This window comes from Lissotriton vulgaris, chromosome 1_1 (genome assembly GCF_964263255.1).
Source record: "Lissotriton vulgaris chromosome 1_1, aLisVul1.2, whole genome shotgun sequence".
Lineage (NCBI taxonomy): Eukaryota > Metazoa > Chordata > Amphibia > Caudata > Salamandridae > Lissotriton > Lissotriton vulgaris.
In genome coordinates, this window is record NC_141685.1 from 510,525,290 (window position 1) to 510,552,237 (window position 26,948).

General features: G+C 47.4%; 1 protein-coding gene across 1 annotated transcript in view; it reads left to right on the forward strand.

The window, feature by feature from the left end:
- MSH4 (mutS homolog 4) overlaps window positions 1-26,948 on the forward strand; it is a 1,592,310-nt gene that overhangs the window by 648,951 nt on the left and 916,411 nt on the right. Inside the window, exons 10-11 of the mRNA XM_086925563.1 lie at window positions 11,525-11,599; window positions 19,498-19,562. Coding sequence (XP_086781689.1) covers window positions 11,525-11,599; window positions 19,498-19,562 — 140 coding nt within the window. The remainder of the gene's footprint in view (window positions 1-11,524; window positions 11,600-19,497; window positions 19,563-26,948) is intronic.

Genomic DNA, 26,948 nt, shown 5'->3' on the forward strand with positions numbered 1-26,948 from the left:
GGTCAGAGCTGAACCGGATAACAAACATTTGCCAACGGGGTTCGAGGAGCGGGGGTCCAACTGAACGGGACCTCATAGAAGAACTAGAGGTGTGAGGGGCTCCCATCGGCCTGGTACACGGCAGATGCAGCACCCATCCTCCCCCCGCTCCCTAACATGCCTTTTGAGGGGCAGCCCGCCATCGGCCTGCGACTCCGGTCTCCGGTGGCTGCCGGGACCGCCGTGGGAGCTTGCTGCTGAGTGGAACTGTTGAGACGTTCGAGCGAGGTCGGTGAGCAGAGGGCGAAGCTCCCGTGACCGAGGGCGCGAGGCCTGGTGAAGCGCCTAAGGCGACCATATGGCGATGCACGAGGCAGCCAAGATGGCCGCTGCTGGTGGAGCTCCCACCATGGAACACGGTCGAGAAGACGCGACCGCGCTAGCCCGGGATGGCGGGGCTCATACCCCCCCGGAGGTAACGGAGCAGGAGCGGAGGCTGAATCAGAGACTGGACAACATATTGGAAGCAATAACGGCGACTAAGGAGTCTTTGCACCAGGACATAGCACAGGTCGCCACGGGGCTGGGTCTCTTGAGGGCGGACCATGCTAAGCTCTCGGACAGAGTAAAAGAAAATGAACAACTACTTCAGGAGCTGAAAGCGGCGGTTGTGACCGCGGAACACAAATTGGCAGATATCCTTAGCCGCCTAGCCACACTAGAGAGACGAGCAGAGGATGCCGAAAGTCGTAATCGGAGGAACAACGTAAGGGTGGTAGGCCTTCCGGAAAAAATTGAAGGGGATGAAGCTGTGGCCTATATGGAGGACTGGTTCAAAACGGTAGTGGCGCCGGAGGGTCTCTCTCCTTTCTTTTCCCTGGAGCGAGCACACAGGGTCCCAGCTCGCCAACCTATGCAGGGCGGCCGCCCAGGCCGATGGTGGTGAAACTCTTACATTACAAGGATCGGCACCTGTTGATACAGAGGGCGCGCTCAGTGGGCCCCTTTCAAGTGGACAATAGCCGGGTCACGGTCTTCCCGGATTACACACAGGAGGTCCAAAAGAACAGAGCGTCCTTCCTGACTGTGAAAAAAGAACTGAGGGAGGAAGGGATTCAATACTCCTTGCTTTTTCCGGCCAAGTTACGAGTGATCCTAGATGGGAAAACTCAATTCTTTCAGACCTCGGATGAAGCATGGTCGTGGCTCGAGTTATATCGCGCCGGAACGGACCGCAATGGCAAAAGTCAGCGGGAGAGACATAAACCGATCCAGATCCGAAAATCACAGCGTATCCGCAAACGAAACAAACTCAAGAGAGCGATGCGGGATGTTCAGATGGCGGCGGACAGGAAAGGAGCGTTAGCTGCAACAGCGAGTATCACGAGGTCGCAACAAGAGAAGGCATCGGTTGGGTCGGACTCTGACGAAGATGGAGGAAAATCTGGAGAAGAAGTATCGGAAGCTGAGAGCTCGGAGGGTCTAGCGGTCACCCCGCAGACATCAGATGGACTCTTTAATGAGTGACAATTGAGAGGGCTGAACAATTCCGTTGCTTCTACTGTGGCATGCTCTCCTGGTGTTTGGCGGGCTGGCAGGTTTGGTGCTGCAAATGCAGTATGGGATCGAGGGCGCGGGGTGGGGACTCTGCCTGCCCTGGGTTGGTGCTAACTCACCCTCTCGCGGCCCCTAAGGCCTTCTGTTGTGGCGACCACAGATTAGTCTAATGTGTGCTGTGTTACAGGTTTGGACCAGGGCTGAAGCTGGGTTATTGGGTCCTGTCCTGGGGAGTGGGGTTTGGGGAGTTTTTTCGGTAGTTTTGATGGGGGGGATACAACTGCAATGATGTGGGCAACAACTGGTTGCCATTGAAACGATACGGAGATGACTACTATGGGGACGTTACCTAATTTGAAATGCCTAACATGGAATGCCTGGGGACTTCGAACAATGGTGAGACGCCACAAGGTACATGCTTATCTGGTGAGGCGTGGCGTCCAGATTGCAATGTTACAAGAAACTCATTTAACCAAGCAAGAATGCACTGCATTTCAGAAGAGGTGGCGTGGTCAGGTGTTTGGCACCACGTATTCGGCGTTTGCTAGAGGGGTGCTGATATGGATAAGGGCGGGGATACCGTTCCAGGCTACGAACCAGCTGGTGGACCCTGAGGGCAGATATGTGGTGGTGGAGGGGAGGTTATATGGTAGGGATGTGGTTTTATGTAGTGTATACACCCCTAATGTCGATCAGGCCCATTTTTTCGATGGTCTGACGAGTTCACTGGCCTATTTCCTGGCGGGCCCCATCATCCTAGGAGGTGACTTCAATTCAATCACTGATGTGACACTTGATAGGTCGCACCCACCGTTGGCCGACTCCCCAGTGCGTAGGTTGGCCACACACAGGAAGGAATGGCAGGAGAGTTGGGGATTGATAGATGTGTGGAGGTAGCAGCACCCTGACACTAGGGACTATTCCTTTTTTTCAGCCCTACATGCGTTACACGTCAGAATAGACTCTGTCTTGTGTAGTGGCCCCCTGGCTGCCGTGGTAACTCACACGGAATACTTGACTAGGACTATCTCGGATCACAATCCCTTGTTAGTGTTAGTGCAGTGGCAGCGGGCGAGATCAGCGGTTCCAACATGCCGGCTGCGGCCTGATAAATTGGAGGATCTGGTGTTTAGTGACACGGTCCAACAGGGCATTGAACGCTATTTTGAGGAGAATGAGGGTTCAGCTACCGCGAGATCGATAGAATGGGATGCGATGAAGGTGGTGGTGAGAGGCGTATGCATGGGCAGGTTCTCGAATGCAAGGACATCAGTCTTGACTGCTCTAGCGAAAGCAGAGGATGCGTTGAGGGACTTGGAACAGCGTAGGCCTGAGCGACCAGATTTACAAAAGCGGTTACTTGAGGCTAAGGAAGTAGTGGCGACTGAAACGGAGCGGCTGCGGTGCTATGATTATACGCAACACACCATCAAGGCACATGCAGAGAGAGATAAAGTGGGTACGCTCCTTGCTAGGCTTGCCAACCCAGACACTAGAGGTTGCCCAGTCATAACCATAAGAACAGAATCAGGGGAAATAGTCTACTCGCAGGCGGCGGTGCTGGCGCGCTTCCAGTCTTATTACACGAAGTTGTATGCATGCCAACTGGGGGTGGAGGTATCTGAAATAAGTGAATACTTGGATTCTGTCCCAGTGCCAGTGCTGGATGACGAGGAAGCGAAGGACCTCGGAGGGCCTGTAACGCTATCGGAGATTAGAGTGGCCATTAAACGGATGGCAAGAAATAAAACGCCTGGGGTGGATGGCCTGCCGATTGAATTCTACCTGAAATATATTGATGGTTTAGCGCCCAGACTATTGGTGATGTACTCTGAAGCCAGAATGTTGGGGTACTTGCCCAAATCGATGAGGGAGGCGCTAGTGGTGCCACTACTGAAACCCGGCAGAGAGGCATCCGATGTGACGTCTTATCGGCCCTTGTCTATGCTAACGGTGGATTATAAGATCTTGAGCCGTATTCTAGCCACCAGACTGCTACCACACATGACTAGACTAGTGCATGGGGACCAGGCAGGGTTTATTCCTACTAGGAACACGTCAATGAACATACGCCGATTGATCCGGATATTAGACAGTGCTGGGGACACAGATCAAGAACCTGCAGTATTATCGGTTGATATTGAGAAAGCTTTTGATAGCCTTGAGTGGACATACCTGGACGAGGTGTTGGTGAAGTTTGGTATAGGAGAGGGGTTTGGGAGATGGACAAGAGTGCTGTATTCATCGGCCACAGCGAGGGTACGCCTAGGATCGATTATTTCCTCAGATTATCCAGTGCGTAGAGGGACGAGGCAGGGGTGCTCGTTGTCCCCCCTGTTGTTCGCACTGGCGATGGAACCACTGGCGGCGCAGGCAAGGTCGGGGGCCATGTACCAGGGGATCAAGCAGGGAGAGGAGTCGCATTACATATCACTGTATGCGGACGATCTATTATTGTACCTAGTGGACGCAGAGCGGGCCCTGGAGGGAGCAGTGGGCATGTTATCCAGGTTTGGCCAGTTGTCAGGCCTTAAGGTGAACTGGACTAAAACTTGTATCTTTCCGCGGTGGGCAGGCGCGCCGTGTCCCCCTCTCACGCTGGGGGTGGTCTGGGAGCCATCTTGTTTTACTTATCTAGGTGTCCGCATCTACCATGAGGCTGCGAGTCTGTTGGAGGGTAATATAGGGAGTTGCGTGCGCGCATTGAGAGGTTGCATATCTTTTTGGGCATCCCTCCCTCTCTCGGTGTTGGGTCGAGTGGCACTATTGAAAATGGTGGCGCTCCCACGGCTGCTCTATTACTTCCGCACCCTGCCGATATAGATCCCTCAGCTGGTCTTTAAAGAACTGAGGATGATGGTAACTGACTTCCTTTGGGGTCACGGACGATTGAACACTTTGATTAGACCCAAGCTTGAGGGGGGGATGGCAGTCCCCGACTTTGAATTATATTATTTAGCAGCACAACTTCAAATACTCACGCAACACATCGCCAGAGAGTTCAGGGGCCCAGATCACGAACGAGGGACAGGTATTCAACGCCATATCTTGTCCTACATAGTTATGCAGCAGAAACTAGATATGAGGGACGTTACAATGGAGGAAAATACTATCAGGCTGTGTTGGCAGAGAAGTCTGAAGAGGGCGAAGAGAGCCCGGCCGTATGCACCAGAGATACCATTGGGAATGCTGACCGTTCTGCCGCATGGGGGTGATTGGTCTCCGTTATCAGAATGGGAGGAGTTAGGCTTACAGATGGTGGGGGACTTATACATAGATGGAACGTTGGTCCCCTTTCAGACGTTGCAGGAACAGTTTGGCCTGCCAGACGGGAATTTTCTTCTGCATGCGGCAGTGGTCGCGGCGATGCAAAAGCACTGGAAGGGAGGGCTAGTTGAGCCGGAAACGACCATGCCCTGCCAGTATGTGGTGATGGCCGCGGGCACTTTTAAAGAGGTGACCTGCCTCCATAATAGGATGTTGAATGAGGGACTAGAACCACTACTGGCGCTAAAGGCGAAGTGGGAGGACAGTATAGGTAAGCCCATCCCAGACACAGTGTGGGGCCATATTTTGAAACGGACATGGAAGGGGACCAGGAATGCACGTTTCCAGCAGGTACACTTTTTTGTCCTACACAGGGCCTACCTGACCCCGGAAAGGATTAAACAGTACTTTAGGGTACACGACGCAATGTGCCCGAGGTGCCTGGCGCCTGAGGTTGACCTAGATCACCTGCTGTGGGGCTGTCCGAACTTAGGGACGTATTGGCCGGAAGTGGGGGAACTCCTGAACGTGGTTACGGACAGGGAGGTGGACTTTGACATGGCGGCGTGCTTACTGCTTTGGTTCCCTCACACAAAGAACACAAAAATCACTAGCAAATTCATTGATCTAGGGCTCATGCTGGCTCAAAGAGAGATTACCTGGCACTGGAAGTCCAAGGAGGGTCCGTCCATGAGGAGATGGATGAATGAGCTGCTGAAATGGTCCGGGTGTGAAAGTGTGCTCAGAATGCGACAGGCTGCCAGGACTGACAATGATAAAAGCTTGGAGATGGCGAGAGCATGGGAGATGATAGTTCAAGCATTGTGTGACTACATGGTAGAAGATGAAGAGTAGATACATTGAACACTTAGGGCTCCATGAGGCTTGAAAGAACAAAGGCAATACCCGATTTGTAGCATGCTCCATTATCAATACAGAATAATTATGCCCACATCAGCAGCAGTTGGGAGGGGAGGAGGGAGGAAGGGATGATCTGGGAAGGGTTGTTAGGCACCGAGGCAATGTTATTGAAGATACCCATAGTTGAAACCTAGGGCTGGGTACACGGCAGTGGGTCCCCGAGAGGGGTACAGCAGGTTGCCGGGGGCAACAATAGAAATAACCTGGACCGACACCATAGACGTCCATTGACAGCAATGAGCAGGACCAGGTGTTACAACTCTGATATCACCCACATAGGACGCCGAAGCATGCTAGCTGGTGTTGAGGGGGGGGGGGGAGGGGTGGAAGTTTAGGGGGGTAAAATGCAGATACTAAATGGAGTTGTTAACCAGACACCCCTATGGGGTGACCACTGTGACACCTTTGCTGTGCATACGACTTGATGCGCCGCCCGGCCTCCGGGTTGTGGGCTGATTGGCTGTGTACAAATTTACTATTAGTTTTATTTATGCTTTGTGATACCATAAGTGTACTGGTTGACCTATTTTGTGATCTTGTTTCTAATTCTGCAATGAAAACAAATTTTAAATAAAAAAATAAAAAAAATTGACAGGGCGGCAGCTGTATATGCATTCCTTTAGCATGCACATTTTTACAACACAGATTTTAAAAAGTATACTACTACCACACATTTACATTCATTCACATTTGAAATACCCTTTCCACGCAATTCACTACCACGCACACCCTTACCACACTTAAAGAAAAATCCAGTCACACTCTAACACTGCCACCTACTGTTAAAAAATTGTACAATGAGGGCCTGATGTAGGTAATTTCATTTTTCCAGTTCTTAAATACCGATTCATACCGAATCGGTATTTATGAATCGGAAAACTGAATGTAGGTAAAAAATCGGTACAAAATGCCGAATCGGTAACAATCGAATCCACACTCGGTAAATACCGATTCGGTAATCTCCGAATCGGTAATATCCGATTCAGTATCACCCATTCAACCCTATGGGCCTCCAGGCCCATAGGAATGAATGGGAGATACTGAATCAGAATTTACAGATTCAGAGATTACCGAATCGGTATTTACCGAATCGGTAAAATCCGATCTCGAAAATTCGAATAGAAGACATTTGAGCCAGTTAACCAATCAGGGACACCCACCACACCCCACAACAAAGCAACTGAGAAATCAACCAATCAGATGCAACTGCCACACCCCAGCACCTGGAGGTGGCCACACACATGCAGGTGCAGAGCTACAGAACTGTTTGGAGAGCTGGAGGGAAGACAGAGGAGCAGGCTTCACTGAGCCGAGCAGAGCATCACCATGGAGTCCCAGGAAGGCCAGAAGGATGGAGGTGATAGAAAAAGGAAGCTAACATTCAGCACAACTGAGCTCCAGGTGCTGGTAGAGGAGGTAGTGCAGCATTACAGCCAGCTTTGTGGGAGACATCCCTGCAAGTAGCAGAGTCTGTCAAAAGAAACACCTGGCTGGTGATCCAGAGCAAAGTAAATGCCCTAGGGGTCACACATCGGGAAATTAAAGATATCAAAAAAAGGTGGTATGATCTGAGGATCACCACCAAAAAGAAGATTGCAACCCAGAGGAAAGAATCCTCAGCCACAGGTGGAGGGAAGAGCCGTGCACCAAGCCTCACTGAACTGGAGCAGCTGGTGGAATCCACCATGGAGCCGGAATGCATACACAGGATTGGGGATGCTGACAGCTCAGCCAGAGCTGCAAGAAAGAAACGTAATATGCATGGACATGAATCCCCACCCATTCCCTGGCCCCTTCCCCAATGTGGATGACTGAATCACAATCCAGAACACATGTCAGTACTCACCACCAATGCATCATGGTAGTCGTAGTCATAGGAACATACATCAAAGCAGCCAACACAGAATTCAGCATGCCATGCCACACTCCCCATACACAAGCAGTTGAGGCGTAGGAAATTGTGTGATAGGAATGTGTTTAATGAAGACACACAGGTGATCATTGTCCATGTCTGCCCACAGGAGAGTCATCGCGCAGTGCAGCGCAGGGAGGGCAGGCGAGTGCACCAGCAATGGCTGCGAGGTAGAAGCCTTCAGACACATCTGGACCCAGCACTGTCCCTGAGGACACTTCCACAGCGCAGGCACCCACAGCATTGGAGGAAGACACCACAGCACAGCCACTGTCACCCCTGCTGTTTGGGACACGGACTCCGGCAGCACCTGCAGGTGCCACAACACCAAGCTCAGGGTCCTCTGTGCATGAGAGGCCAAGGAGGCAGGATGTTCCACCACTCAGGATCCTAGAAAGCTCTGATGAAGAAGAGGTGGAGGTTCACACACACAGCACTCCACCACTGGCTGGCAACCCAGGGCAACAGAGGTCATCAGGATCTGTGCGTGCAAGTGTCCGTGGTCGTAGGGCACTGAGCGAGACGAGGGGTAGGAAATGCAGGGGGTCTTTGCTGGTTTGGAAACCACTATGGTGAAGATCCAGCGCATGCAGGCCAAAGGGATCATGGCAGTGCACAGGCAGGTGCGCATCCTGAACAGCAGGATGTCAAACATTGATCGGGGGATATGCTCCATGGCCCTAGGAATGGAGTCCATGGCAGAGGGAGTGAGGAAAATGGGTGTGCACATGGGTTCCCTCTGTGACATGCTGGAGAGTGACCAGACAGAAAGGCGCAGGAATAGGCACGTACTTAAGCAGCAGAATAACGCCATCAACTGGCTGGCAACTGCAACCACCCTGCTATGCCGCCGGTCAGTGAACATGCAGACTGACATTGGGCACTGCTGCAGTGACTTGTCCAGGGAGATGGGGAGAGTGACCTCTGCTATGGAGGTACTGCTGACACAGCAGACAGCTACTGCTGGTAACACGTGTGTCGGGGACACAGAGGAGTCCACAAGCAGGAGTGGATCCTGCACACCTGTACAGGATGTTCGTCGGAGCAGCAGGCTCCATGCAGAAGACCCTGGCACCACTGCGCAAGTTGACCCCCTGCCCCGTAGCTCCCACACCATATTGCGTAAGCGCAGGCATTAACAAATAATCCTGAACACAGGACAGGTCACAGTGATGTGAACTTTGGCCACCCAGTGTGAAATGCAGATGTTGTTTGATTCATGTGGTCTGGTAAATGTGAAGTGCAGTAGTGCATATTAAACTGAGTGCTTCAGGAACTAAACATGCCTGTGTCTCCTCACTCTATTAGAAATATCTGGTTGTGATTTCTGCGCGTCTCAGTCTGCCATCTGTTGCTGGCGCTGCTCCTGCTGCATTGTGATCGGCTTGTTCTGTCCCATCATCTATGTCCTCATGATTTCTACCTCTGTACGCTCCTTTGTGGCAAGATTGTGCAGCATGGCGCAGGTCGCAATAATTTTGCAACAGATTATTGGCGTGTACTGCCGTGCACCTCCACTCTTATGGAGGCAGCGAAATCTGCTTTTAAGCAGTCCAAAAGTGCATTCCACCATGCAACGTGTTGTTCTGTGTGCCACGTTGTAACGCCTTTCACTCCTGGTGGATGGATTCAGGTAGGGGGTGAGGACAAATGAACGCAGGGCATATGCACTGTCACCTGTGTGGAAAATGAAATAATGATTAGTCACATACTCATGATTGATCCTTCTGCATTGACTATCAGGGTGTCTCACAGGTATTTACCTAGCAGGTATCCATCCCCGAAATCACCAGAAACAAGGCGTGTGTATATCCCACTATTCTGGAAGATGTAGGAGTCGTGGGTACTCCCTGGAAATTTGGCAACAATGTCGGTAATGATGCTGGCAGCATTGCAGATCACCTGCACATTGATTGAATGCGTAGACTTCCGGTTTCTATAAATGTGTTCTGTTGCTGCAGGTGGGCATAGTGGGATGTGCGTCCCATCGATACAGCCTATGATGTGCAGGAAGTTTGCAAGTAGGTGGAAATCGGTTTTGGTCTTTGCTAGTTCAGCAGGTGTGTCAGGGAACTCAATGTAGTGTCCCATCCTCTGCATCATGGCGTCAAGGAATTTCCTGAAGAAACGTGACAGGCAGCTCTGGGACACCCCACCTACCACAGCAATCACATGCTAGTAGCTCCCAGAAGCAAGAAGGTGTAGGCAGCACAGCACCTGCACATGGGGTGGGATGGCGTGTGCTCTTGGGGTTGGGTGTTCCAGATATGGGTGGAGGTCCCTGATCAAGTCCAGAATGGTTCTGGGGTGTAGCCTGTACCTTTGCAGGATCTCTTGTTCAGTCAGTTGGAATAGGGTGATCCTCTGCATATACACCTTCTCCTCCCTTAGCCAGACCCTCTCTCCTGCTGCCTGTATCCGTAGCCGCCTTGTCATTATGTAGAAAGCCACCATTGTGGTTGCACTGATGCATTTTGGGGCCTTCTTTTATATCCTGCACCTGGTTTCCACCTGTTTTCATTCCGTGGTAATTACCGACTCTTAAATGCCGATTTTCATGATATTCTGTATTTTTTGGGTTTCCTACATCTCGATATGCCATTTTTACTATTTCTGATTTACCGATTCGGTAAATAAGAATTTGGTATATTCCGATTCGGAAAATACCCATTTCTTATTTACCGACTCAGTAAATATGAATTTGGTAGATTCCGATTCGCGAAATACTGAATCAGTATTTTACCGACTGGTTTTTACCGATTCGGACACTTTTTTCCACATACATCTGAAAACTCTTATTCCGGTCGGTAAGGGCCGAAATTACCGAATTTCGGCCGTTACCGACCGGTATTTGGCTACCTACATTGGGCCCTAAATCTCTAAACACTATTCTAAACGAAATATACATATCTTTTTTTTTTTAATTACATGTATGTTGATCACAGGTTTACTTTTTTCGCCCCCCCCTCTTTAAATTACCCTTAAAATATATATGCACTACTTACCTCATAGTCACCAAAACAAAAATCTATGCTTTGTAAAGCCTTGCGTGGTAAAGACTAGCATGGTAAAAGTAATTCCGATGTAAAAAATGCGTTCTAATTGCATTTCGTATATTCCCAAGCTTTCTGACAGGTAATTGTGTAGAAGCTACTCAGTGGCAGCCTGCGAGCAATTGGTAGATTGCGATCAACCTGTTTGAGACCCCTGCTCCAGAATGTCTGAGGGCTTATTCCACTACAGCCAAGTCTGCTATCAGTACTTTGGCACATGAAGTGCCGGTCCTGGATATCTGTCAGGTGCTACATGGACATCAGTACACACATTCATGAAGCACTATATCCTTGACAGCCAGGTCCATTTAGATGGCCATGCTGCCTGTTTGGTCCTACAGGAATTTTTGGACTGTGCCCTTCCACAGACCCACAACCTTGAAAGTTAGTGTTTTGGTATTTATTCACAAAGTGAAGAATCTAATCGCAGATTCCTCATCACCCTCCCCATCCACTGTAATGGTATAATTTTCACCTAGAAAGGTCCCTACCTAGGAATCTGCACACTGACATATCAGATCAGTTGTTAAGCTTTGTGTCCAATGGCGTCCAAAAGAAACTGATGTCAGTGTGAAAGGTTGCTGATTATATGTGGCTCTGGTGTCTCTTCTGGGGCGGGATGAAGCAGACATGGAGCCACTTGATACCACTTGCTGGTGAGTGGAAGAAGTGCAGTAAAAGTTCTCCAGATCCAGTCTCGCATCTGAAGGTGTTCACAATGTGAGGAATCTGCAGTTATAGATAGAGTATCCATCAGACAGAGCGTTACTGAAGGCAAGTAACTTATTCTTCTTATGCATACTCAAACACAAACCATGTTTCTTTCTCTCAATAGGATAAAGCAGCGGATGCAAAAATAAGCAATTTAATTTCTTTAAAGCATACTCTAGAACTTGTGGATTCTTTAAAGGTAATGTCTTTTGTGTATCATTTTAACAGAAATTATGTATTTATGTTTTAAATCATTCTTTTAATTGAGCTTCTTTGAATTACTGAAATGTTAAACTAAACAGTGTCATTTATAAAAAAGAAGTTAGTAATTCAATTCAATTCAATTCAAAATTTCTTTATTCGACTGAAGGTAAAATCAGTCATAAAAGTACATGGAAAAAAGGAAACACATATATAAACAGTTCATCATTTAAAAACAGTTAGATATAAAACAGTAAATTGCGATATACCCTATCACAGCTCATGCAAGAGCGGCAGTACAATTCATTAAGATACTTATTATCCTTCCATACTTTTCCTAAATCTCAGGGCTGTCTTTAAAAAAATTGATTACGTATAAAGTGCTTTCACAGTGCAACATTTTAAGATAAATTAGTGCGGGCCTTATTTGCACGAAATTCAATTTTTTAAGAAGAGGTTTTAAAAACATTTTTCGAGGTACGGTATAGTATGGGCATATAAATAAAAAAAGTTAGTAATTAAATTCTGTAAACTCTTATGTATGACTGATGTTTTTCAAAATCTTAAAGTGACATACGAACAAACTTTGCCAATGTCTTTATCCATGTTGTTAAGTAGAGGAGCTGCTGTACAGCATGGTTAAAAGTTGAAAAAAACTTTAAATAAACACTCTGACACGGACAGCGCTGACCGTATCACAAATGCATTATATCCTATGACGCTTGTGTAAGGCGGACATTATCTCTGACATATCCGACTTTAAATCAGGCTCTCACAGTCTGTTCTTTTTCAGACAACATAGCAGTCAAATTCTAGTTTCAGGTGCTAGGCTCCCACTTTGGTCTGACTTACAGTGTTTCCTCAATTGACCCATGTGTGCCCCTCAATGGCTTATGAAATATAGATTATTGGTTTGCTCAAAAAAATTCCATTTGTGATAAGATTCGCTTTTATATGCTGACGCCACACAAATTGTGCTGTCTATATCGACTGATGTCGAAGAGGAGACAAAAGTAAAACATTTCTGAAGTTGCACGTCTCACACTGCAAACTGGATGCAAAGAAACTGCTTGAAGCTAAACTCAGAGAAAACCGAGGGCTTGCTTTTCGTGAATCACTCCACGTTCTGGAACTCGTCATGGTGGCCATCTGATCTTGGCCCTCTCCCTTCTCCTGCTCGAAAAAGCTAGAAATGTGGTAGTCATTTTTGGTACCGAACAATGCTTCTCAGAGTAAATAAATCAATTCACCTCTTCGTGCTTTTTTCTGCTCAGGATATTCCAAAAAATCTTTCCGTTCATCCCTCTGGAATTTCAAAAAACAGTGATGTTGCACTCGTCATTTCAAAGATTGACTATTGTAATGCCTTGTACATGGGTACTCATAAGCAACAGGTGAAACCACTTCAATGCCTATAAAATGCAGCTGCTAGAATGCTTCTGAAAGTTCCCAAGTTTGCACCCATCTCTCAATCATTGTGGGGTCTGCATTTGCTCCCAGTTAGGAAGAGGTTCGATTTTAAGGCACTATGTCTGGTCCATAGGGCTCTTCATCGGACCGGACCAGTATACTTTCTGAAAGTGTTTTCTTGTTATGCTCTCAGCCAAAACCTGAGATTGAGCTCAACCAGATTGCTAAATTGTCCCAGATTAAAACAAAGCAAGATGGGGTGGCAGGATTTTCTCATTCTGTGCTAGTAGACTGTGGAATTATTTGCCTCTAACTCTATGCTTCCTAATCCAAGCTGCTGCAGTTTAGGAAGTAGCTAAAAACCTGGCTTTTTGTTGAATCACTTAGTTAAACTTAGTGTCCTGCTTTCGTCTTAATTGTTTTTTCTGATGTTCATCTGCCAGTGCTAAGACACCTTCGGGTAATTGTGCCCTATAAAAAATAAATGTACATTACATTACTCAGAAACCCTAAAAAATACATTTGAAATGTAAGTGTTTGAAATTTTAAACCATGGTTTATCATCGACATGGAGGATCTAAAGCAAAGTGAAAAAAGGAGCACGTTACCAAGAAGTGAGTAATATTTAATAAACTAAGATATAATAAATACTAGCATACTAAAAGGTTTTTGTACGCTTACTGTTGTATTATTTATATTGTAAAAAAAACATACTACATGTCAGTCCCGTAACGCAATTTATACAACAGGATCATCATCAAGACATATTTAAAATAACATGGTATCCTCTAATCAAAATAAAAACACAGCAATAAACTATTTCATCACACCTATTTGAAAACACAAACCTATAAATGTTTAATACTGAACACTTGCTATTACTATATGTACTCATAGAGATTCCAGCAGCATCAGTCCATCTTTTTAAGGGTTGGACCCTGAGTCTTCTTGGTTAGCTGAGATTTGGCGACTCCCAGGAATGGGTGATGCCCACCAATAGCTACCTTGCTTTTTCACAGAGACAAGTGATAGAAAGATACGGAGAAAGCAGCCATCTTCAAAGGAGGAAAAAGCTTCTCAGCATGAAAACCCTCCTGCAGAGCAGATTCGGGGGCCACTATTTCAAAAGTTTTTTGCATGCTATATCCAACCTCTTTTTTCCACACTCCTAAGCCACACATATTGTCTTTCCTGCTGTAGTCTCGAATTGTAATTATTTTCCGTTGGAGAACCCACAACTTATTTGCCATTCTAGGATCTACAGTAGTTTCTACCATTGATCCGTCTCCCTGCGGTCCATTCCATACACTTTTTTCTTGAAAGCAGCCAATTCTGTGTTGATGGTTTTAACTTACTTATTTGTGTCTGCTGTCACGTGTTTCACTGCCTGCTTTATGAGCACGGCTGACTTGAGTTCATTCACGGTCAAGTGTAAGGACGCCGATGATGATCGAGTTTCAGGACAATGGTGAGTATTCAAAGTCTAAATGTCATGTATGGTGCTGGTGAGGAGTCCCTGCAACACTTCCGAAAAGAGAAGTTTCCGGTATGCCTTTCCTGCTGACGTGCTACTGACAAGGGCACTGCCTGTATTGAGGTTAAGTAATGGTACTGCACCCCCAATTGACCCAGCATACTTGTTAGACAATTACCAAGTGGGGAGCGCTGGATACCTGGGAGCACTCTACTCAAAGGCTCGAAAAGTGCAATACGTCGGCCCAACAACCCACACAGTGGCAATATGGCACCAGGCAAACTCCCGTCTTGGCTGGCTAAATGTCCTCACCAAAGCCACACCACTGTGGTCCACCCACTGACTGAGACTTTTGTGTCACCAACCCAGGTTTGAAAAGTGGGATCTCATTGGGATTTCCACAATAAGAGACCTGGTGAAGAAGGGCACACTCCTTAACTTTGGAAAATTAAGAGAGAAATATGACATGGCCGAAGGAGAAGTATTTAGATATCTACAAATCCGAAATACCCTCACCACTGCTCTTCCTGACATGACAGACTCACCGGATTCGTCCCCAATGGAAGATAGGCTACTTGACGGACCCTTGCTCACCAAAGCCATATCACTTACTTACAAAAAACTAAGTAACAGTCTACCCAACACGTTACATAAACTTCTGGAGACGTGGCAAGTAAACCTTGGACACATTGACGATAACGACTGGCTGGCAGCACTAATGTCCCCCCAAGAGGCCGCCATCACCCTTCGCTATCGAATTATCCAACTCAAGATCTTACATAGATCTTACCCGACCGGACTGACACTAGCGAAGATAGGTTCAAGGACAAGTGCGCTCTGCCTTCGTGGCTGCCAACAGGACGCGACCTTTTATCACACGATCTGGGACTGCCCAGAGGTGCGACAGGTATGGTAAGGGGCCACGGGTCATATTCAAAATACCTTGGGAAAGGAATTCACCCTTACGCCAAGATTGGGGGCTTCTTAACATGTGGGAACAAACCGGCCTAACTGAGATTGAACAACAATTGACAACATTGGGATACACTTTAGTGAAATGAAATTAAATTAAATTAAAAGAAAGTTTGTAAAGCGCGGTAGCTACCTTGAGCCATCCTAGCGCTGTAGACTTGTGCATTGTGAGGGGCGGTATTAAAGATTATTCAGTGTGTGAGAAGAGCAGGGTTTTTAGGTGCTTGCGAAAGGATAGGAGACTAGGCTCTGTGTGCAGGTGGTGGGGAAGGGAGTGCCAGAACCTTGATGCGTTGTACGAGAAGGACCGACCTCCGCATCTGGTTCCCTTGATCCTAGGTACCGTCACCAGGAGAGAGGATGATGATCTGAGATGTCTGGCGGGGCTGTATGCAGTGATCAAGGAATGATTGATGGCAGCTCCGGTTTTCCAGTATGCTTGGTGGGTTATACAGAGGGTCTTGAACTCGATTCTTTGTTTCACCGGAAGCCAGTGGAGGCTCCTCAGGCCAGGAAATGGCCTTTCCAGAGATCCCAATGTTCGAGAGCCGTTGGAGTAGCGTGCTATGGTTGACAGTGTCGAAGGCGGCACTTAGGTCAAGGAGGATTATAGCGGCTGATCCCCCCTGGTTCAAGATCTTCCTTGCCTCCTCCGTCACTGCAAGTAGCGCGATTTCGGTTCCATGCATGGGGCGGAAGCCAGTTTGAGAGATGTCGAGCAAGTGGTTGGTCTCGATGAAGTCTGCTAATGCGGTGTTGGTGTGTTTTTCAAGTAACTTACTCAGCCAGGGGAGTAGAGAGATTGGCTGATAGTTATTAGGATCTCTCTGATCAAGGTTAGGTTTTTTAAGAAGGGCCTTAACCATGGCGCACTTCCAGGGAGGTGGAACGGAACTAGTGGCTATGGAGGCATTGAGTAGATTGAGTACCGTTGGAAGAATCTTGTTGTTTACCAGACTCAAAGAAAGTGGGGGGGCCGGGTCATTGGGAGAGCCTGATTTTATCTGTGGTAGGATGGAGTCTAGTGTGGTGAGATGGAGAGGAGGAAAGGTTTTCATGAAACCGGTGGGTTGGGTGTCAGTGAAGGGGATGATTACTGATTGGGTGGAAGTGGGAATAAGGGGGAAAGAGTATAGATATTTTGAATTTTGTGAAGGAAGAACTCGGCCAAATTATTGCAGCGGGCTTGTGTATTGGAGGGGTCAGGGGGCTGTTCTGGACGTTTTAGGAGGGGTTTTACAATGCGGTAGATCTCTTTCGGTTTTGGAGGCTGCTGTGTAGATTTTTTCTACAAAGAAGGCCGATTGTGCTGATTTAATCTCATTTTTATAGGTTCTGAGCATTTCTCTGTAGTCAGTTTTACTGGCGGGAGAAAAGTCCAGTCTCCACTTCCTTTCTAAACGTTTGCATTTACATTTTAGTTCCCATAGACCGGGAGAGTACCAAGGAGCGGTTTTTGAGCTATGCTTGGATTCCGCGCAATTCAGGGGAAGTTCTAAATCTAAGGATTTGGAAATCCAGCTGTTGTATTCCTCGTTTGCTGAGGTAGGGTCTGGATTGTTGCATAGTCTGGTATTGTCCAGAGTTATCCGCCAGTCGTCCAGCGGGAGTTTGGACCAATTTCTATGCATAAGTGTAATAGTTTGTGGCTGAGAGTGTGGGTTAAGAGCAGTCCAGATGAAGGGGATCAAATGGTGGTCAGACCACGGAATAGGGGAGGGGGTACGTACTTCCAGCTCTGTACAGTTGCTAAAAATGGGGTTGAGTAGATGGCCTTTTATCTGGGTTGGTTCGGATACTAATTGGGTCAGTTGTAAGGCCGATAGACTTGCTAGCAAGTGAAGAGCAGTGTGATTGGAAGTATCGTCGAAGTGAATATTAAGATCTCCCAGAAGAGTAAAATTTGCTGGTGTGGTCGCTAAGCTGGCCGATATGGAGGGGAGGTTGGTGGCAAAATCTCCTAAGGTTCCAGGTGGACGTATAAGAGGATTCCCGAGAACGTGTTGGTAGGAGAAAAGTCTATTGCAAATGATAGACTTTCGCAGTCCAGTATAAGATTGAAGGAGCTGCGGCATTGGAAACAGTCCCTAAAGATAATGGCTAATCCCCCCCATTTCCCGGTTTTGCGATCCAGGCGGGATATTTGGTAGCCATGGGGGATGGCCTGGACAAGGTCTGGTTCAGATTCGTCGTTAAGCCATGTTTCAGATATAGGATGTCTGGATTGAGATCTTCTATGAGTAGGTGGATTTCCAGAGAATGTTTTACAAGGGACCTGCAGTTTAGAAGGAACATCTTGCACTGGTTACTAGTAATATTATTTGGAGGTACTCTTATGAACTGAAAACCACACAGTGTGCAGGTGGTCTGGGGGACTGCTGGGTTCCAGGAGTGATTGCAGGGTTTTGGAGCCATGCGTCCTAGTTCAAGGAGCTTCCTTGAGCTACAGGTCTTTGGTGCTAAGGAACAAGATGTAGGGTTTGTGGCCCCTGGCCCCGCTCGGCCGCGGAAGGGAGCAGACAGGCTTGCATTTGGCACTGCCAGCACGCCCGCTGCGCGCGTCCGCTGCACGTTCTGGTCTGCATAGAGTTATATAGATTTATTTACAGAGAGGGGAGGAGACTAGGCGTCGACCTCCAGCCTACCCGGAAGCAGCTTCCCTCCACACAATCGGGATGAAAGCCCGTGGTGGACCGGGGAAGAGACCGGAGCAAGCTTGGGGAGTCCTCGTGAGTCGGGTAATCCCTTTACCAATTTAGATGCGTGGCCTGGCTGTAAATACAGTTCTCCAGCACTTTAGTTAAACGGGAGATTACGAGGAGGTGGGGGGCAGCGGATAGACCACTCCGACTGTGTATCAGAGAATATGACAACTGTATGATAGCATAAAAAGAGGTGTTTAAAGCAAGAGGATACTCTAAGAAATAGGACAAGAATTGGGGCAAGTGGAATGACTACAGGGGTGACTTGTATGTTTCCCCTACAGTGAAAATGGAATTGCAACGCAATGGAGAGCGACACATGAATGTGACATGACTGTAACTATTGTTTCTTCCCTATTGGACTTACTGTATTGTGTAATTTGCCATAATGTCTATTGGAATGTATATGTGACATCTATTACTGTGAAATTAATATAAACATCTTAAAAAAAAAAAGTAATAGTACTGCATCAGAAATCGGCAGCCTCAGCAGCACCAGCAGGATCAGTGGCAGCCTTGGGTAGCAAGTAAGTGTAAAGATTGGTGGCCATTGGTCCTTGTAGCGCATCTGTGGCGCTGCAGGGGTATAGCTTGGAATTACCCACAGGACGTTGGGCGCATCATCAGGTGGCTACAGTTTTATATTCAGTGAGTTGCGCTGGTATGAAGAAGCACCCTCTCCACCAGATTGGTAACTTCAATGTAGCCCTTAATAAGATAACATTAGTCTGGCTTGGCAGAGCCTCTCTACGACGTGGCATCTTGAGCGAGGCCAGGCTCCACCCAAAGATTGCTGTACCGGGACAATCCTGGCCTACTAGTGGAGAATCGCTCAAGCATGTAAATCTATGAAAGATACCAGTGCTGGAGACCTGTATTTACAGCCATGAACCATTATAACATATTCCTTAATTCATATTGACGTAAATCGTTTATTTATTTTAAAGGCATACTAACGTGAAGCAAAAATTCACTCTTGTATTCCTGATAACCTCAACGGTCCCAGTAATGATATGAAGAACCCTGGAATTCCAATAGATTTGTTTGTGCATGCTAACCTACCACACTTCACCTTTATTTGTTACATTTTCACCGAGTTTGTAACAATGAACAGCAAGAGTTAAGAACATTATACGGGAATACTCTATTCATTGAATTGTTCCGAATAAACTTAGGTTTTTGATTATTAGTGTTGTACTCAAGAAAATAACAGATTGGCTGTAAATCTGAATAGTCAACCTAGCACATCTTTCTGTACACTTGTATTTATGTAAAGCCGTAAATATTGACATGCGTTGTAAAGTTAAGCTATAATTTAGAACCCAATTTCTTCTTTAGGCTGCTTTGAGAAACTGCAAGACATCTCTATTAAAGGCTTATTATACTTCATTAGAAGATAACAGGTGAGATATCCCAGTGGCAGTAGTATGAAATCAAGCCAAACTTTAATTGTAAGTAAAGTTGCATTCACCATTTCAAGGTTTGAATTGTGGACCTCCGCCCCCATTATATTATATTAGTTAAACCTCTTTCACCTTGAAACACCTATTTGCATGGAGTTTGCAATTACACGTGGCGTGGAGTCAACAACATCTTGTAATTGCCTGGCGTGAAATCCTCCATTCAGCTTCTCAATCCTGCTGAAATGTAATAGGGGAAACAGAGCCAGTGAATACTGACATGCGGATTTTGGGGGAGAAAGCACAACAATCCTCACGTCATTCCCCATTTCTAGTGGAAAACTCAGGGTCCTGGATTTTACCAGGTGAAAGAACATTGCAACCCGATCTCAGGCACTCCTAAATAATTTTAAGAAATTCGTGTTTATTTATGTAGAACATCTTCAACCATACGATACAAATGCCATTTGATCACTGATTAAAAGTTAGAATACAACGAATATGATTATTATATTCTGATTTAGATCTTTTCATGACTCAAAGCTACATTAGAATGACTGAATTTACCCAGCAACACAGGAATAAATTAAGCATCTGAGATTGCCGAACCATGGCGTGAAAAAGGCTAGACATGTGCCATAAAAATATTATGTCATTCAGGCATTAACACAAAAGTGGTCCCAGAAGCAACTTTGCAGCACTTTAGATTTTTCAAAGATAGATTATTCTGTTCTTCAAGGATAGATTATTCTACTCTTGACAATTAACAACCAACATGTTACTCTCCAACATGTGCAGGTGTCACTCATAAAATGTACACCTTTTTAAGTCTCGCCTGAGCCAATGCCCTTGCTCATTGCTCCGGCGAGATTATAGTAAGCGGAAAAGAAAAGTCTACCAAAACGGCTGCGGATCGCATACAGCTCATGTGACCTATGCGCGTGCACACCATCGCCAGCCACATAACACACCACCATTTGTCCGTGCCTCGGCATCAGACTTCAAAGGCTGCCGCTCCCCCGCCCCTGCGTGCACATCGCGCACCACCATTTGTCTGTGCCTCGGCATCAGACTTCAAAGGCTGCTGCTCCCCCGCATCAGACTTCAAAGGAATGCGCTCCCGCCCCCCCCACCACAGCAATGCCGAGAGCTTGTTTCTGGATGAAAGTGAAAGCCTACTGTGCTTGTTTACAGTAGCCTTGCTCCTCAAATGCTGTTGCTGTGTTGCCATCTCTCCAGGTACGCAGCTTGAAAACACTCGACTTGCTAGCTGCAATGCTACATCTGCTATGCTTTGCCTCTAGACACGTTGATCCCTCGCAGACTGTGCTGACTCTGCCCCTCCTGATTCTGAAACTGACCAGCGCAGTCACCACGCAGTCTCTTCTCTCTGCCTTATGATGTCTGCCCTGGCACCATTTACTTCGGACCCTCACCTTCACACCTCCTCACCCTCACACACCCTCACCCACCCTCACTCACCCTCACCCCCTCATCCCCCTCACAACCCTCTCACCCTCACTCACCCTCACCCCCCACAACCTCACTCACCCTCACACCCTCACCCACCCTCACACACCCTCACTCAACCTCACACCCTCACACCCCTCACCCTCACAACCCTCACTCACCCTCACCCCCTCAAACTCCCCACACACCCTCACCCTCACACACCACATCACTCAGGAACACCACCACATCACTCAGGGACACCACCACATCACTCGGGGACACCACCACATCACTCGGAGACACCACCACATCACTCGGGGACACCACCACATCACTCGGGGACACCACCACATCACTCGGGGGCACCACCACATCACTCGGGGACACCACCACATCACTCGGGAACACCACCACATCTCTCAGGGACACCACCACATCACTCGGGACACCACCAAATCACTTGGGGACACCACCACATCACTTGGGGACACCACCACATCACTCGGGGACACCACCACATCACTCAGGGACACCACCACATCACTCGGGGGCACCACCATATTACTCAGGGACACCACCACATCACTCAGGGGCACCACCACATCACTCGGGGGCACCACCACATCACTCGGGGACACCACCACATCACTCAGGGACACCACCACATCTCTCGGGGGCACCACCACATCACTCGGGGGCACCACCACATCACTCGGGGACACCACCACATCACTCCGGGACACCACCACATCACTCAGGGGCACCACCACATCACTCGGGGGCACCACCACATCACTCGGGGGCACCACCACATCACTCAGGGGCACCACCACATCACTCAGGGGCACCCCCACATCACTCAGGGACACCACCACATCACTCAGGGACACCACCACATCTCTCGGGGACACCACCACATCACTTGTGGGCACCACCACATCACTCGGGAACACCACCACATCACTCGTGGACACCACCACATCACTCGGGGACACCACCGCATCACTCTGGGATACCACCACATCACTCTGGGACACCACCGCATCACTTTGGGACACCACCACATCACTCTGGGACACCACCACATCACTTAGCCCAACCACATCATCACACAGCACCACACCAGCACTGTCCTTGCTTGCTACCAACAAGCATTGCCATAGCCAATAGGACTCGCATTAGGAAAGTGTAAGCTATTGGCTTTGTGAATAACAATGCTATTAATTTATATATTTTCAAAGCCAACACATACTAAAAATATTTGTCATTTACAATACCAATAGCTCACACTTTCCTAATGCGAGACCTATTGCATTGCAAATGCTTGTATTTTTTAGCTGATGGCTTTATAGTGCATTTGTAGGCACCGCACTCAAACAGGAAAATTCCTTATAGAACCGTTTATTGGTTTAATATTATTATGTTAATGATTAGGAGTCAGTTTAAAAATAGAAGATTTGCAGACTTTACAAACAGATGCAAAATGTTAAATACAATTTAAGTTTTTCTTTGTGTAATGTAAATATGAATTGACTCCAGTAATAAAATGACACTACCAAAGAGCAAATAGAAACATAATTTTAAGAACATTAATATATAACATTTATTTATTTGACAGTCTTACATAGCGCTGGACATCAAGACGTATGAGAGTGCTCTACATAGAACAGCACTGACTCAAGGTCTTAAAGATAACCTATAAGAGAAATGTTCAACAGATAGCGTACTAAAAGATGCATGAGACGATCAACTAAACATAACTAGTAACAATAATTCGAATAACTAGAGGAGGGGAAAAGGAAGACAAGAGATTGAGTGCAGGGCAAGCGAGAGATTGTGAAAGGGAGGGAGAAGGGTGGGGAAGGTAAGCGAAGAAAAGAGGGATTAAATGGGTAGTAGAGGCAGGGGCAAATGAGAGGTGATGGAGGAGAGGAAAGTAGAACAGAAGAGGGTTGTAAATAAGAGGGAGGAGGAAAGCTAGGAGGAAGTAGGGAAATACGATCCGAAGACAAAGGACAAGAAGAGCAAATTGAAGATAAGAGGGAAGAGGGGTGTGGTTGGAGAGGGTGATGGTGGAATAAAGCGAGAGCGTACGGAAGTGACGGTGTGGGGCAGGGAGGCAGGTTTAGGAAGGGAGAGTAAGTAAAGGAAGAAGAGAGGAAGGGAAAGTGGGTAGAACAAGAGACCAGCATAGAGGACAAAGAGGAGTCGGATTGGCGGAGCAGAAATAATGGGAGAAAGGTTAAACAGAGGAAAAGTGAGGGAAGGAAGGTTGGGTACATGATAGGGGAGGATGGGATGCGAGGAATGAGATGGAGAGGGGGTTAAAGAGAGACACATAGCAAGAGCAAGGACAGAAGGGAGAAACAAGAATAGGAGGCGGAAGACGAGAAAGTGCTGAGAGAGAAAGAAGGTGTAGGGGGAGGAAGATTTGTGGAGAGGAAGGATAGGAAGAAGAGAGAAAGATGAAAAAGAGAAAGAATTAAAAAGAGTTCAGTAGAGAATATGCAAGAAGCGCAAAAAGAAAGGGCCAGGAGCAGTGAGGCAGTCAAAGAGAAAGAAGGCGATATAGTAAAAGGTCAAATGAGGAAAAAAGGGATAATAAAGAATAGGCAAAGATCAGAAGGAGGATCTTCATAGCAGAGATCCAACCTATGAGAGATAGGAGGATCAATGTGAGAGAGAAGGAGGGCGAGGGAAGGAATGTGTGAGGGCAATGAAAGAAAGAAGAAGGGGAGGGAGAATCAGAAAGTTAGTGAAAAAACAGACTGGGAGAGCATGGAGCAATAACTAAAACCATTGAAGCAGTCAGAGGAGTGGTTTGCAGAAGCAGGAATTTAATGGCAAAGCATCTTAACATGTGAGATGTAATGATGTGCTTTTAGTTGTTCGCGAACAGACATCAGTATAGGTTTATTTCTTAGCTTGCCATAAGGAGTTCCACTGAAGAAAAAAAGCACCTGAAAAGGATTGATTTTGAGAGTGAGTAGTTCTGAAGCTTTGGAACTGTCCGATTTAGCATCCTGGAGTAAAAGAACGTAGAATTGAAATTGAGAGCTTTAGCAAGACAGCTAATTTGACTTTATTTTGACCTCTATGGAAAGACAATGTAACTCAGTTAGAGAAAGGAGAGATTTGGTTGAATTTCTTAGTTGTTGACATAAATCTGGCTGCAACATCAGGACAGTTTTCAGTGTCATGAGAAATGTGCGAGGAATGCCTGCTAGTACAGCATACCCATAATCTAATCTTAAAAGCATGAAGACTTGAGGTGCTGATTTTAGAAGAAATTGTGCCTAAAGTGGTTAAATCTTATTTAGTGCATGCAGGTAGAAATTGGCCGCATTGAAGAGTTTGCTGATGTGAGGGATCATGAATAGGGTTCATTCCAGGTAAAGAGATAGCCTGTCACTGTACTTATATTTCTTAAACAATGAAGGAAAAGGAAACATCCTTAAAATATAGAAACGGAAGAAGATATTACACCACATCAGTCAATACCTCCCACAATAAACATCTGCTATATGTTAGTATTATACATACACACATGCGCACAAAACATACTGTTTCACCAAAGTTCACACATCTATGCATAGACATTACTTTTGTTCCCTGCTCTTTGTACCTAAAGCTTTTTAAGAAGAGTTTGGAAAAAGTTAGCCACAAAAATTGATCTTCTTGAAAACTACCAAAAAGTTGTACTTTATAATAGTTTTTTAATGAAAGATATGTGTATCCAGCAGCTTCTTAAAGTAGCTGCGCAAAGCTGCCAAGACGGAACAAAAACTTTCCTCAATAATGGCGAATCTGTCGTATCAGAGCCTGTTTACAGTGTACGTGATGCTTGTTGCACATCGGAGCACCTGCTGTGTACAGTGCAGCTGCCCAGTCTCTCAGAGCCTGTAACACCGGCTGGCAACGCTCATGGCATGTTTTTATCTTCTGTTCCACAGGCCTCATGATGGCGCTGAGTACTAGGGCCAGGAATCCATTCCAGGGGCGTAGGAGACACTACATATCTTGGGGGGGACAGGGACAACTTTGTGGACTTTCCAGTGACCATATAGAAATTGCCCGTTGTGTGAGACCGAACGCCCAATAAACATTGTCCGATGATTTCATATCCTTCAGCATTACTGGAAAGAACGTTTTGAAATCGACTAACTACCTAAAAGCTGATCCAATGATAACTTAAGGAGAGTTTGACGGTCCTACCTCACTGAAGGTTGGCTTCATGATGCTTTAAGGCTCAGACATGGTGAAGGGAACCTCTAACTGCTACTCCACCACTACACTGCCAGGGCCTGGCTCTCAAAATATACAGCAGAGTGAGGACCAAATACGCAGTTAATGACAGTTTCTTGACTTAAAAATCAAATGAAATATAGAGCAAATACGTTAATTGTTTTGTACAAATCTTGGATGGAACCCCTGCAGGTGGAAATTTGACACATTGACTGATTGTCCAGTAGAGTGCGCCAGAGAGCTGTGTGAGGTCGCCAGAACGCCAGAACGCCATTTCGAACGGGCTGCCGATTGCCGGCTGTGTGCTGCGAGCGGGCTTTCCACTGCCTAAACTTCTGCCATCGTCGTAAGCAGTAAGCAGTTTGAAGTTTGAAGTTGTTTGAAGCCCCACCGAAACCCCACTGAAGTTCGTAGAAGTCGTGGAAGTCAAGGCTTGCCCCCCCCCCCCACCTGGCCTGATCCCCCTTTGCCTGGCCATTTCTCATCTGAGCCGTGCTCAACTCCGTGCCTAGCAGGTCTGGTGAGTCCGGCTCCGCTCTGCTCTGTGGAGCTCACGGAGGAGCTGCGGAGGAGCTGCGGAGGAGTTGCGGTGGTGGTGCACAGGTCACGGCAGGAGGACAGCGGATGTGACGGGCTGAAGGAGAGACCGGCTAGTGAGCCGGTGAGCAGGTGGGCGGTGCGGAGTTCCCATGGAGCCGAGAAGGAGCCCTAAGGTGCCCCACTGAGCGAGCAAGGAGCGAGTAAGTGGGGAGAGCGGTGGATTGGTGGAGGAGGCTGCTGTGGCCATGGGCTCCGGCTCCCGCACCTGTAATGCCCTGAACAGATCCGGATAAGCCCCTGGTGCCCTGAGGTGCCCCTGCTGGTGGTTAATAATAATTAAGTGCACTGAGTGCAAGTGTGCTTGCCAGCTGTTATTACCACTTGGAGAGCGGCGCAGGAACTGCTGGAGCGCTGAAAGAGTCTTTCCGCCGTGAGCCGTTTTGCAGAAAAGGTGCTTCAGCAGGGGGCCCGCCTAATCTCAAATACTGATTAGAGACTTTCTTTGGATCTGTTGTGGTTCCTGTTGTTGGCTCTCCTAGCCTAATCTCTATAACTGCCGCTGGCTCTCTTAGCCTTTAACCCTACAACTCGTGGAACCCGTTTCGCGGGTACCGCAGCGCTGTGCCTGCCTATCTGAAGATCTGGACTGTCTCTGTGGGTGTTTGTGTGCACGCAGGGCTGCGAGTGTCGGGTCCCAGACTTCACATCCCAGAAGTCCCGGTAACCCGAGCCGCCTGACACCTGGCCGCTTTCCCTGCTCGCCCCGCCCCCACCATCAGCCTGAAAAGGACTCAGCCAGGTAACAGCCTAGAGACTTTCTTTGGATCTGTTGCGGTTCCTGTTGTTGGCTCTCCTAGCCTAATCTCTACAACTGCTGCTGGCTCTCTTAGTCTTTCTAAAGATCTGGACTGTCTCTGTGGGTGTTTGTGTGCACGCAGGGTTGCGAGTGTCGGGTCCCGGACTTCACATCCTAGAAGTCCCGGTGACCCGAGCCCCCTGTCACCTGGCTGCTCTCCCTGCTCGCCCCGCACCACCATCTGCCTAACAGCCCACCCATAAATTCAAGCGTCAGTTCCCGCGGCGCGGGAGTGCCCCGGGAGAAGCCCGGGACAAGGGCGGGACCGACTGAGACCCATTGAGGCTGGGCTGGGC